This window comes from Macaca fascicularis, chromosome 8, assembly GCF_037993035.2.
Source record: "Macaca fascicularis isolate 582-1 chromosome 8, T2T-MFA8v1.1".
NCBI classification, from domain to species: Eukaryota; Metazoa; Chordata; class Mammalia; order Primates; family Cercopithecidae; genus Macaca; species Macaca fascicularis.
In genome coordinates this window covers 20,933,146-20,946,722 of record NC_088382.1, presented here as the reverse complement: position 1 = coordinate 20,946,722, position 13,577 = coordinate 20,933,146, and the positions used below count along the sequence as shown (strand labels likewise).

General features: G+C 37.6%; 1 protein-coding gene across 1 annotated transcript in view; it reads left to right on the top strand.

Moving 5' to 3' along the window:
* The first annotated feature begins 804 nt into the window (after positions 1–804).
* Positions 805–13,577, top strand: part of FGL1 (fibrinogen like 1) — a 39,816-nt gene continuing 27,043 nt past the window's right edge. Inside the window, exons 1-3 of the mRNA XM_005562691.5 lie at positions 805–873; positions 10,776–10,855; positions 13,386–13,566. Coding sequence (XP_005562748.3) covers positions 10,793–10,855; positions 13,386–13,566 — 244 coding nt within the window. The 5' untranslated portion in view covers positions 805–873; positions 10,776–10,792. The remainder of the gene's footprint in view (positions 874–10,775; positions 10,856–13,385; positions 13,567–13,577) is intronic.

Below are 13,577 nucleotides of genomic sequence, written 5' to 3'. Positions count from 1 at the left end.
TCAAGTCCAGTAGATAACAAAGAACAGAAAGAAAACAAAACTTTGGTATTTTACTGGAATCTGAGTGAATAAATAGGGACTACAGGACAAACGGCAAACAACTGCTTGAGTTACATCAGAGAGAAAGAAGAAATGAGGAACTCGGATTTCCAGTATGAAACTGTTATACAATATGATTAATGGAGCTAACAGTTGCCTATTACACTTTAGAAAATCTTCTAGAGGATTTTAAAACAAAAGGAACACCTTGTCCAGAGTATAATTGATGCTTCCAGTTAAATTTCACAATTTTGCACCTCAGGGAATACTTTTGTTTTTCTTAGAGAGCAAATAAACTGACCATGTCACCTTGGCAATTATTAACCTGCCTCATTTTTCATAACTAGGAAAAATTTGGCTTATTTCCATATTTTAGTTGAGATGACATATTAATTCATATATTTATGGGTAAAATGTTATTATCCTTAATACAAAGCAAAGTTTCAGCTGGACTTTGGTTTTACTTAATCTTCAACGGAACAGTATTGATGTTAAAGTACAAAAATTCTCTGAACATAATAATAAGTTTTAAAATATATATATATGTTTATAAAGATATATTATTAGATCTTTCACAAAAAGTCATACAAATGGGGAAAAAAGAAAAATATCAGAGTATTGGAATTTGTCCTTGAATCTCCTCTTTTAGTTTTCTTTCAGTTAAACCAGTGTCCACATGTTTGTTTCTGGATTGAAGCCAGAATCAACATTGTCCCTATTTCTAATCAAATAATGGAGAAATAATGACAAATTCTGAATGCAGTCAGAGGATCCTGGGAAGCAGAGTGTCTGGACGGAGGCTGAGCTGGGTCTCTGACTCATTTCTGACTTTAGGCAAGTTATTTAATGTCTCTGCATTTTTGACATGCTTGTAATAATGCTAATTTATTTCACAGGTGTGATAGTAACCAAAACTCAAGTAACAACCACTAGCTTTTGCAAGAAGTCAGGTTGACTAGCAAGAAGTCTGCTTCTACAACTTGGAGAAGAGATTTAGAATTATGTATCTTTTCTATTTCCTTTACATTTTGAATGAATTGGATGGGAGTTTGATGTAAATGATAGGTTTGCAGTTTCAGTATAAAAAATTAAAAATAAAATGGACTATATGACAATTTTCACTTCAGAAGTAAAAACTTCAGAAACATTTTTCTTTATTGCATTTCTTGGGGGATCAAATATATTTAGCTTTGTAAGGCTTTCAGTGAGTATGGATTCTTAAGAAAAATGCAAAAGCACAGTTATATTCCATTTTCAGAAAGAGGAAAAAATTTGGAAGGAAATAGCTTAAAAGGAGTCTCTAAGCTTGTGTTTATGGGTAAATTTTTAACTCACTGACTTAGGTTATAGTCCATTTGTGAATGTTAATTTATTAGACATACTTCCTTCAATAACTTTTTCCTTCCTTATTGTTTCTTTTATGTATCCTATTATAATGGCTCATTTAAAACATACCAATTTTGAAATGTTTACATTCTACTAATGTACTTCTGTTTTGTAATTGTTTTTTAAAATTACATATTATCTGTAGAACTTTTCATTTACAAATTTAATGTCTTCATCTTTAAATTTAATGCTTTAATGCAGTGTAATTAATTAAATATCTTCATCTTTAAATTTAATGCAGTGTAATTAATTAAATATTTTTTTAAATGTAGTGGGGAAGGAATTAGAATTTATAGCATTAAAATAATTTATGTCAAATAATATAGTCCACTAAAGAACAGCCATTTGAGAACAATTTTAATTTTATAATAATTAAAAGTCTCCAAACTGCCTAAAGCAAAAATATTATAAAAGAAATACAACTAATTGTGCAATAAATTAACAGAATAATTTGATACAACTTTATCATAAGCCAGATGTGCAGAATAAATAGTGGTTTACTATCATGAATGATGGAGACCAGAGTCTTGAAACAAATTCTTAATACCTAGCATTTCTTCAATATTACAGAGAATGTTGGCTAGAATTACAAATGAGGAAAATGGGAAATTTTAGAGAACTTAAGATAGTCTCAGGAATTATTCTAAAGCTAATCAAAGTAATATAATGACTTTCTAAATATATATAATTACATTTTGAAATACTTTATTGTTTATATGCTGCCAGACTAGGGGGTGCCTTTTTGATTTGATTATTGAATTATCTTAATGGCAATGAGATGAACATTTCTGGATATCAAGAAACAGAGGCCTGTCAAAAAAATTTCATTAGCCCTTTATTTTGTACTAAATCTAATGCTAAGCAACATTTATATACCTTATATAATTATATATAATATCTATAATATATACATAATTATTGTAATAATTTTATGTACATACGTACACATTTATACATACAGTGTGCGTAGGTAAAATTATATGATATATAGGTGCATCACCCAGAGCATTTTCTTTTATTTATTTATTTGTTTGTTTTTTGAGATGGATTCTTGCTTTGTTGCCCAGGCTGGAGTGCAGTGGCACGATCTCGGCTCACTGCAAGCTTCGCCTCCCGGGTTTACGCCAGTCTCCTGCCTCAGGCTCCCGAGTAGCTGGGACTACAGGCGCCCGCCACCATGCCCAGCTAATTTTTTTGTATTTTTAGTAGAGATGGGGTTTCACCATGTTCACCAGGATGGTCTGGATCTCCTGACCTCATGATCCGCCCGCCCCCGCCTCCCAAGGTGCTGGGATTACAGGCATGAGCTACTGTGCCTGGCAACCCAGAGCATTTTCAAAACATACTTTCATTTATGCAACAGCCAGAATCAAACACTGGAATAAAAAAATTTTTTTTAAGCTCTAAGTGTTTTTTGTTGTTGTCATTTGTTTGTTTTTTGAGACGGAGTCTCACTCTGTCACCCAGTGCAGTGGTGTGATCTTGGCTCACTGCAACCTCTGCCTCCCAGGTTCAAGCGATTCTCATGCCTCAGCCAACAGAATAGCTGGGATTAAAGGTGTGTGCCCCCACACTTGGCTAATTTCTTTGTATTTTTAGTAGACTGGGTTTCGCTATGTTGGCCATGCTGGTCTCGAACTCCTGACCCAAGTGATCTGCCCTCCTCGGCCTCCCAAAGTGCTGGGATTACAGACGTCAGCCACCACACCTGGCTAAGCTCTAAGTTTTTAAGCTAATATATTCACTTCTGAAATAAAGTACTTGATCCCACAAATGCATAAGAAAACTCGAACAAAATAAAAAAAAATTTCAACAAATAGCATTAAAGCAAAGTCTAAAAGATACAGACATTTCATGACTTTTCATTTTTGACTCCTGAATATGAACTGGGAGTGGATTAAAATAATGAAGATTTATTTCCTATCACATAAAAAAAAAGAGGACATCATTTTTATTTCTGATCCTTAGCAGTTTCATTTATCAAGGAAATATCCTAATCAGTAATCCATTAAATACATTGGCTATTTTCAGTCAGAAGAACAATTTGAGTTAGAGTCACAAATAAATGGTATTTATGTCATATCATTACACTGATTTCCCAGACTAGTGTAAATATAGTTAGTGAAAGTCTCTTTTATTTCTTTAGGCAAACAATTTTCCTTCTCTGAGCCTCGTTTCCTCTAGTGTTGATGATATTTGACTGAATGATGTCACTTCCTTTAATTATGTTTTGTGTGCATGTTCTAGCCTCAGGGAATAAGGCTATTTCTAAAATCTCTTTATATGTTTTTAAAAAATATTTTGTTTTCCATCTTTATTTTTTTTGCTTCCTTATAATAAAATGTTTTTGTTTCTTATTTTCTGTAACATGAAAAATACTTTATGATTTTATGTCTGTGACTATGCAGTTGATTGATTATGTTTAAGAAATTTGCGTAAGGGCATTTATTGTTTTCCTTTTTGCTTCTTGAGTTTTGTGATAAATTTTAAAATTACATAGTTAAAGACACCAGGGTACGAATTTAAAAAGCAACATAGCTATTATAATTTTGCTCAAAAAATATATTTATTGCCAACTGAAAACATGAGTCAAACTAAAACCTTATTATGAGATAGCTATGGTAATGACCTTGGCCCACTGAGACAGCCAACTTTAAATATCTTAGGTATTATATTTTCAGTTATATATTTTCTTTTGGGATTTTATAAATCCAAATATCTTTTTTAAACCAAAATAAGCTATCACATATCAACATGACGTATTTGCAAATCACAAAAAACTTTATGAAAAGCATAGTTCATTAAGAGTTCTTAGTTATTTTTGTTGTTGTTGGAAGGGTGAAGAAGGAGGGAATCTGATAAAGACATAACAACAAACACAAAATAATTTGATCTGCGATAAGCAACTGTGAAATTACAATAACAGATCCTGGGAAGTTCTACAATCCTAATTTAGGTTTACAAGTTTTCTTCTCATCTATTCAATAGATATTTTGTTGAGTACCTGTGCTAGGTTCAGTTGTGCCCCCCAAAATATGTTCATTCCTAACTTTTATTACCTGTGAATGTGATCTCACTTGCAAATAGGGTCTTTGTAGATGTAACTAAGTTAAGATGAGGTCATACTGGATTAGGGCAGACCCTAATCCAATGACTGATGTCCTTATATGAGGAGGGAAATTTAGACACAGAGACACACAGAGGAAAGACAGCCACGTGAAGATGGTATCGGAGAATGGAGTGATATTGCCACAAGTCAAAGGATGTCAAGAATTGCTGGCAACCACTAAATGCTAGAAGAGGCCAGAAAGGATTTTCTCCTGTAGACTTTGAAGGAAGCGTGGCCCTGCTCTTCTTGATTTTGGACTTGTATCCTCCAGAACTGTGAGATAATAACCTCCTCTTGCTTTAGGCCACTCAGTTTATGGTAGTTTGTTATGGCAGGCTCAAGAAACTAGTACAGTACCTAACTATCCACCCAGCATTAGGGCAGTATATATAATAGATGTAGCCCCTCGCCACTTGGCACTTACATTGTAGATGGTGGTTGGAGTGGGTAGACAATAAACACATATATTATAATATTTCATTATATTTGATGATAAGTGCTAAGGAGAAACTTAACCCATTGTAATAAAGATACGGAGTGTCTGGGTGATGTTGTTTGCCTGTGTCTCCACCCAAATCTCATCTTGAATTGTAGTTCTCATAATCCCACATGTTGTGGGACGGACCCGGTAGAAGGTAACTGAATCATGGGGGCAGCTACCTCCATGCTGCTGTTTTCGTGATAGTGAGTTCTCCCCAGATCTGATGGTTTTATAAGGGGCTTTTCCCCCTTTTGCTCGGCACTTCTCCTTCCTGCCATCATGTGAAGAAGGATATGTTTGCTTCCCCTTCCACCATGATTCTAAGTTTCCTGGGGCCTCCCCAGTCATGGCAAACTGTGAGTCAATTAAACTTCTTTCCTTTATTAATTACCCAGTCTCAGGTAGTTCTTTACTGGGTAAATTTATAACATGAGAATGGACTAAGACAACGGGGAACAGTTTTTATTTTATACGTAGTAGTCAGGGAAGGTATCTCTGGGAAGGGAATACCTGAGCAAAGACCTGAAGGATGTCATGGAGCAAACCACAGAGATTTTCAAAAGTGCATTCCAGGTAGAGAGAACAGCAAGCGCAATCGCCCTGAGAAGTCTGTGTATTTCAGGGTGTTTCAAGAATGCCAAAGAGGCATATGTGGCCAGAGCAGGCAAAAATGATGGGAAAGGAGGTATGCTGGGGAGATGAATGCTCACAGATTATGTAAAGCTTTGCTGTTGGACGACCAAATATCCCGGTTTGCCCAGGAAAGGTTCAGTATAGAATGTTGTCTCGTTGTAATTCTAAAAAAATATTCTAGCCGAGGCAGGCGGATCACGAGGTCAGCAGATCGAGACCATTGTGGCTAACACGGTGAAACCCTGCCTCTTCTAAAAATACAAAAAAAAATTAGCTGAGCGTGGTGGCTGGACCTGTAGTCCCAGCTACTCAGGAGGCTGAGGCAGGAGAATGGTGTGAACGCAGGAGGCGGAGCTTGCAGTGAGCCGAGATCGTGCCACTGTACTTCAGCCTGGGTGATCGAGCGAGACTGGTTTGCAAAAATTGGAATCTTCCAATGGTACCTTGGGCCAGACAGTAGCAATAGAGGTAGTAAGAAGTGATTGGATGTTGTATAAATTTTGAACGTAGAGTCTTTTCTTAGGAAAGTTACTTTGCTTCACTATTTTTGCTTCCTTTAGTAAAAAGTAGACATAATTTCTCTTCTACAGGCATCATGAAGATTAGCTGATGGCAAAACCATGAGATTCCATGTGTTGATGATGTGTTAGAAATTTTGTAAATATATTTTAAATGGCACACATTAATGTATTATCATGGGCGGCAGCACTGATATAAAAACAGCTTGTTGCCAATTTGTTGTCTCGTCAAGTAAGCCACAAACAGTATATTTTGAACCTTTTTTTTTTTTTTTGGCATTCATTGTAGTATAAATGGTTATAATGATTTCAGGTGTGTTCTTCCTAGTTAACCAATATGCATTAACTTGAAACAATGAAATTGCGATTTTTCTAAGTCTGAAATGTTCAAACATCTGCCATTTCTTATAGTTCAACCTAATACAGTAAGAAAGGATTAACCAGGCAATAAGGAAAGAGGTTCAGGAGATCTGGGAGGTATTCCCAGAGGATATGTCCAGAGGCTGAATGGTCCTGGGGAAATCGTAAGCATCCCTGTGCTTATTTTCTTATTTTCACTGTGAGGCTAACGAAATAAAATAAAATGGCCAGTTAAAATTTGGCAGTGTTTTGGGGTGTTGTTGCTGTTGTTGTTGTTGTTTGAGATGGAGTCTTGCTCTGTCACCCAGGCTGGAATGCAGTGACACAATCTCAGCTCACTGCAACCTCTGCCTCCCAGGTTCAAGTGATTCTCATGCTTCAACCTCCCGAGTAGCTGGTATTACAGGCATGCACCACCACACCCAGCTAATTTTTGTATTTTTAGTAGCGATGGAGTTTTGTCATGTTGGCCCGGCTGGTCTTGAACTCCTGACCTCTGGTGATCCTCCCACTTCGTCCCCCCAAAGTGCTGAGATTACAGGGATGAGCCACCACACCCAGCCAAAGTTTGGCAGAGTGTTTAGTGACGTCCAAACACAAACACAATATGGTTTCAGATGAATATTCCTTATTTTTCCAATCCACATGTTAGACTTTGGGAAATAGCCCTTGGCCCCTTGATGGATCCTTCAATGTAAGTGCTATTGCAGCCTTGCAGAGCTACATTCTACTTGAAGGGCTAGTAAGTAAGATTGTAGTCTTGCAGAGCTACATTCTACTTGAAGGGCTAGCTCATCTTTATATAATGCCCCAGGCCATGCAGGCTGCTTGGCATCTTTGTGGAAATAGAGTAATTGTCCCAACAAGCTCGTTTAGCAATTACTCTTTGTCATTATTAAAATATTATTCTCTTATTGTGAAGAAAAGATACTAAAGCATGCTGTAGGTCAGTCATTTTCTGGTGACAGGGATTAGAGGACTAGAATCCATTCAATTTTTAAAACTTTACCTAAGAATAGGTAGAAAATATATGCTTGAAATAATCTTATTCTAGTTTATTGTTATTTTATTTTTTTCTAAGCCTTCTTTACAAATATATTTTCCTACTGTAATTCAGTTTAAATGGATGGTTTTTACGGCTTAGTAAAATTATTGACTGTTGATTTATAACTGATACAATCCTTTGTAGTATTCAACGCTCTTGTTGAAAAAATTCAGCCACAATGAATAAGGAGCGTTCCCAAGAACTCCCAGACAAAAAAAGAAAAACAAAAGAAAACATGAAACTACCCCCTGGATCAGAATGAAGATGTATTTGCTCCTAACATCAGATGTCTTTGGTTTAGAATATTTATTTCAACTTGAAATTTTCTTAATTTGTAGACATAATCTTGACATCAGCGAACACGAGATTTTGGACACTATTGCATTGCAAATGATGAGTCTTTAGTGCAGTCAATGTTTTTATCTTAAAGAAAATGATTTTATCTGTCATGATAATAATAAAGGTGACCTAGAAAAGTGTTCCTTAAATAATTCCAAGCTTATTATATTAATTAGCAAATATTAATTGATAGCAAACCTAATCATCTTTTCTTTTAATTTGTTCACTACTTCTGTTCCTTTGCAATCCTATTCTCACCTCATTTTATCTTTTATAAAAATACACAGAGGGTGTCTCTTTTTCACATTGGTAAACGTTTTCAATGTCACAAAGTTAATTTTCTCTATTTTTAATATAAGCAAATATTTTAATATATCCAGTATATTTAATAAGTTACATATTAAAATATCTACTATTTCTATCCCTGGGCCTAACGTAGGTACATACTCAATATATGATTGAATTTTAAAGAAAAAATATTTACTAAAATAAAGAGTGAAATGCCAGAGTTCTTTTAAATTGTTGCTACAAATTATATCATGTGGTTAAAAGGATAACTTTACTAGAAAAATGGGTCTAGAGATACTTTTTTTTTTTTTTTTTTTTTTGGGACGGAATCTTTCACTGTCATCTAGGCTGGAGTGCAGTGGCGGGATCTCGGCTCACTGCAACCTCCACCTCTTGGGTTCAAGCAAGTCTCCTGCCTCAGCCTCCCAAGTAGCTGGGATGACACACGTAGCTATTTTTTGTATTTTTAGTAGAAACAGGATTTCACCATGTTGGCCAGGCTGGTATCAAACTCCTGACCTCGTGATCCACCTGCCTTGGCCTCTTGAAGTGCTGAGATTACAGGCGTGAGCCACCACACCCGGCCCATCTTGATTATTTTGTTCACAATGTTGGATGAGAGGGTTAAGTCATGACTAATTGCTATCATATGAATTTCTGACCAGTGTTGTAATACAGAAATTTGGTGTTTCTCTTCAGACCGTTGGATGTGGACAGGGAATGAAATGTAAAATATGCCTGTCTTCAGAAAGGAAACTTACATTGAAAGAAACAAGCAAAATAGTGTGCCTATACCTTTTATACCTCTCCCAGGTGCATGAAGGAAGCCTGCCAACTGGTGGGCTTCTTTGGAGAGTGATCAGTCAAGGAAATGTCTCCTTTGATGGAAATCCCCCAATATCAGTCTCTGAAGATCTTTTCTGTGAAGTCTGCAGTTCCTCCAGTGAGGAATCCCATGTTCTCTGGCCTGGAAAGTGGTAGGAAGAGTGTAGAGCCGGTTGCCTGACTGCAAGAGAAGTAGCCTGGGAAAGCCTCACCCTTTCTGAACAGTGCCTCTCCCCTCCCCTTCAGTGCTTCTACTGTCATGCCACCTGGAGCATCTCTGGGCAGTCTTAATAGAAAGTAAATCTTCCATATTCTGAAAGAGTATGAGAAGCAGCGTTCACCTGGCTGCTCAGGGTTTAGGTGAGGATCTGACTGTCAGCCCATTTGCCTCTACCTTCACTTCCAAACTAGCAGTGCCTCCAATCCAGGATCCCCTAGAGTGCTACAATGTGACTTCTCTCGCTTCTCATGGGGCTCCTGTCTGCTGCTGCTTTGCCAATTCCCCTACTTCTCTTCTTTTCTCTCCTCTCCTCTCCTCTTCTTTTCTCTCGTTTCTTTTCTTTCTAGACAGGGACTCACTCTGTCACTCAGGCTGAAGTGCATTGGCATGATCTTGGCTCACTGCAACCTCCACCTCCTGGGTTCAAGCAATTCTCCTGCTTCAGCCTCCCGAGTAGCTGGGACTACAGGCGCCTGCCACCGCGTCCAGCTAATTTTTGTATTTTTAGTAGAGACAGGGTTTCTCCATGTTGGCCAGGCTGGTCTCGAGCTCCTGACCTCAAGTGATCTGCCCACCTCAACTTTCCGAAGTTCTGGGATTACAGGTGTGAGCCCCCGCACCAGACCCTCCACATGCTTTTTATCATCTACCAGCTTGCTGACATTACACACTAGTTGTTCTTTACCTTTCTCTTTGACTTTGTCAATTCGCGTCTTTTACAGTTTTTCTTTACTCATTTTCTAGTGGGCTTTGTGAGAAGGAAAGAATTAAATTCATGTGTTCAATCCAACCAAAAGTCCCCAAGTCCTTCTTAACTCTTACCTTCAGAAATACACTTCGCCCATTGTTTTCCCGTAAAAGAGGAAAGTATGTCAGTATAAACAGACTGCAGTTTAAAGCAAGGAAATTACATTTTTCCCTCTGAGAAGGATTTTGCGTCCCGAGGAATAATTCTGTAGAGGCAACAACAGTTATTGGAGTCACCACATGAGTTAAATGCTGGGGATACCAAAATTAGCAAGGTGTGATCTTTGCTTTCAAAAATCTTATTCTAGGCAGTGGCTCATGCCTGTAATCCCAGCATTTTGGGAGGCCAAGGCGGGAGGATCACTTGAGCCCAGGAGTTTGAGACCAGCCTGGGCAACATAGGGAGAAAAAGACGCAAGCTCCGTAAGCAGAGAGACCTGCATGCACATTTTGACTGAGCCCCTTCCTTGTTGTGTAGCATTAGGTAACTGATTAAAATGCTCCTGTGTCTTTCCACAGCATAACACAAACAGCACAATAGGACCGTGAAAAGAACCAGACTCCCTCCTCTGTTACTGTGATGGAACAGGTTCAATTCTAGTTAACACTGAGTGTCATTCTGAGTGGTGAGAGACTGGGAAAGTCTGGGAGAATTTCCTCGGCGACTCTAGGATTAGGGATGGCCCGTGGCTGCATCTGACTTCCTGGAGCTACTTACGTCTGAACTCTGGTCTCATGAAAAATTCAAGGTTCATACATTTATAAAATTCTTTTTATTCTTGCAGTTTTTTCAAAGGGGGACATGGCAAAGATGTTCAGTTTCATCCTTGTTGTCACCGCTCTGATAATGGGCAGGGAAAGTTCGGTAAGCTTATTGTGAAAACTATTGTTATATTTATAATGCCTGCTTTTATCTGAATTTTCTTTCATTTTGCATTAAACCTATAGTGACTTGTCATTGAAAAAACTAAGGCGGAAAAGCAAAGAGGCTGGTGGAAACACTGGACCCGTAGTAAAGCAGCACTTCAAAGAGCTTTACATTTTTATTTTTTGGGAGTCTGAGGCGGGTGGATCACAAGGTCAGGAGTTGGAGACCAGCCTGGCCAATATGGTGAAACCCCGTCTCTACTAAAAAAAAAAAAAAAAAAAAATTATCCGGGCATGATGGCACGCACCCGTAGTCCTAGCTACTCAGGAGGCTGAGGCAGGAGAATCTCTGGAACCCAGGAGGCTGAGATTGCAGTGAGCTGAGATCATGCCACTTCACTCTAGCCTGGGTGACACAGTGAGGCTCCATCTCCAAAAAAAAAAAAATGCTTTATATTTTTTAAAATAAAAAGTATTCACAATAAATAAGTAATTTTTAAAAATTCACTGGAGTTATTTGGTTGGAATATTAGAAATTTGAAACTGTCAATAGTAATTAAAATTAACCTTGGGCTTTTCAGTATTGAAAAGTATAAAACTAACCAGATTATTTGAAAGTAATTACATCGAATTTGTGTTGTCCTTCATTTGTGAATAAAAAAGACAAACATTCACATTCATTCAAAGGTCTTAGAGAAAGAAAACTCCTAGATTTTAAATAAGCTTACTAAATATGTATATGCAGTCTTATAAAAATTGGACATACTTGAATCTGTTCAGTTATTTTAAAATTGCATAGTGTACTATGTTTAACAATATCACAGCTGATCCCCCACTATTGTGAAACAACACAGGACCCAGACACCATAAAATGTTCTTGCTGTTCAATTTTTAGCCTATGTGACTCAAGGTGCTAAGCAAATAACTCTCTCAGAGTGGATAAATCCGAGTGACAGGGAGAGAATAACAAGAGCAAGTAAGAAAGAATCCTAGAGAGGCTGGGCGGCGCCGTGCGTGGCTCACGCCTGTAATCCCAGCACTTTGAGGCCAAGGTGGGTGGATCTCTTGAGACCAGGAGTTGGAGACCAGCGTCTCTTCTAAAAATACAAAAATTAGCCAGGTGTCATGGCACACAACCTGCATAATCCCAGCTACTTACGAGGCTGAAGCACAAGAATCGCTTGAACCAGAGTGGCAGAGGTTGCAGTGAGCTGAGATTGCACCACTGCACTCCAGCCAGGGCAACAGACCGAGACTCTGTCCAAAGAAAGAGAGAAAGAGAGAGAAGGAATCATCCTAGAAAAATGGCTAGGAGAGGTTCCGTGTCTTGGACCTAGGGATGGGAAGAAGGGAAAGAAAGAAAAGAAGAAACAAAAGTAAAGGGAAAGAAAGAAGGAAAGGAAGGAAGGAAGGAAGGAAGGAAGGAAGGAAGGAAGGAAGGAAGGAAGGAAGGAAGGAAGGAAGGAAGGAAGGAAGGAAGGGGCAGCAAGGAAAGGGAGGGAGGAAGGAAAGAAAGAAGGAAGGAAGGGAGGGAGGGAGGGAGGGAGAGAGGTAAGGGGAAAGAAAGGAAAAGAACAAAAGGAAAGAAAGAAAAGAAGATAAAGAAATCATCCTAGAAAAACTGTCTAGGAGAGCTTCTGAGAAAGGAAAGGAAAGAGGAAGGGGAAGGGGAAGGGGAAGGGAGAAATCATCCTAGAAAAATGGCTGGGAGAGGTTCCATGACTTCGACCTAGAGATGGGAGGTAGGGGAGACATAATATATACACACACACACTACATATATATGTATATATACTACAAATATATACACCATATGTATATGTATACCATATATAAATATAAATATATAAACATATATTTGATATAATATAATAAATATAATATAAATATATTATCTAAATTTATATATATAATATATAAATATGTTATATTAGAAATAGAAATATATTTTTATATATTAAGTATATATTATATATTATATATTTAAATTATATATTTTATATATTATATGTATATATTATATATAAAATATATATTTAAATGTATTTATACCAGAGGGCCATTCAAAAATGTCATTTATTATGGGGATTTACATGCCAACGGTACAATTAACTTCTGTAAAGCACATTGCTGTTTAGAAAACACATAAGCAATGTCATGTAGAGACTGAGAGCGTGGTCCTTGAACTGAATTTGAATCCCACCTCCGCTTACCCACTGAGCCCTTTCCTACCTCACGGAATTGTTATGAGGATCAGATGAGACAACTATAAAGCTCCTAGCATGGTGATTCTGATTATTTTATATTATTTGATCTTTTGAGTCCAGGAGTTTTGGCATAAGCCATAATTTCCAATTCTTCAAATAGCAGGTAGTATTAGAACTTTTCAAACCACTTTTTGTATGGAATAATATTCTGAAATGGGAATTGGAGACAAAATGGAATCACTGATTTATCCAAATGTTTAAAAAGCACTTGTTTTCCATGAATATGAGATACATACTCATCTCATCTCACCTGTTTTGCAGGCGCTCGAGGACTGTGCCCAGGAGCAGGTGCGGCTCAGAGCCCAGGTGCGCCTGCTTGAGACCCGGGTCAAACAGCAACAGGTCAAGATCAAGCAGCTTTTGCAGGAGAATGAAGTCCAGTTTCTTGATAAAGGAGAGGAGAATAGTGTCATTGATCTTGGAAGCAAGAGGCAGTATGCAGGTCAGAATGGA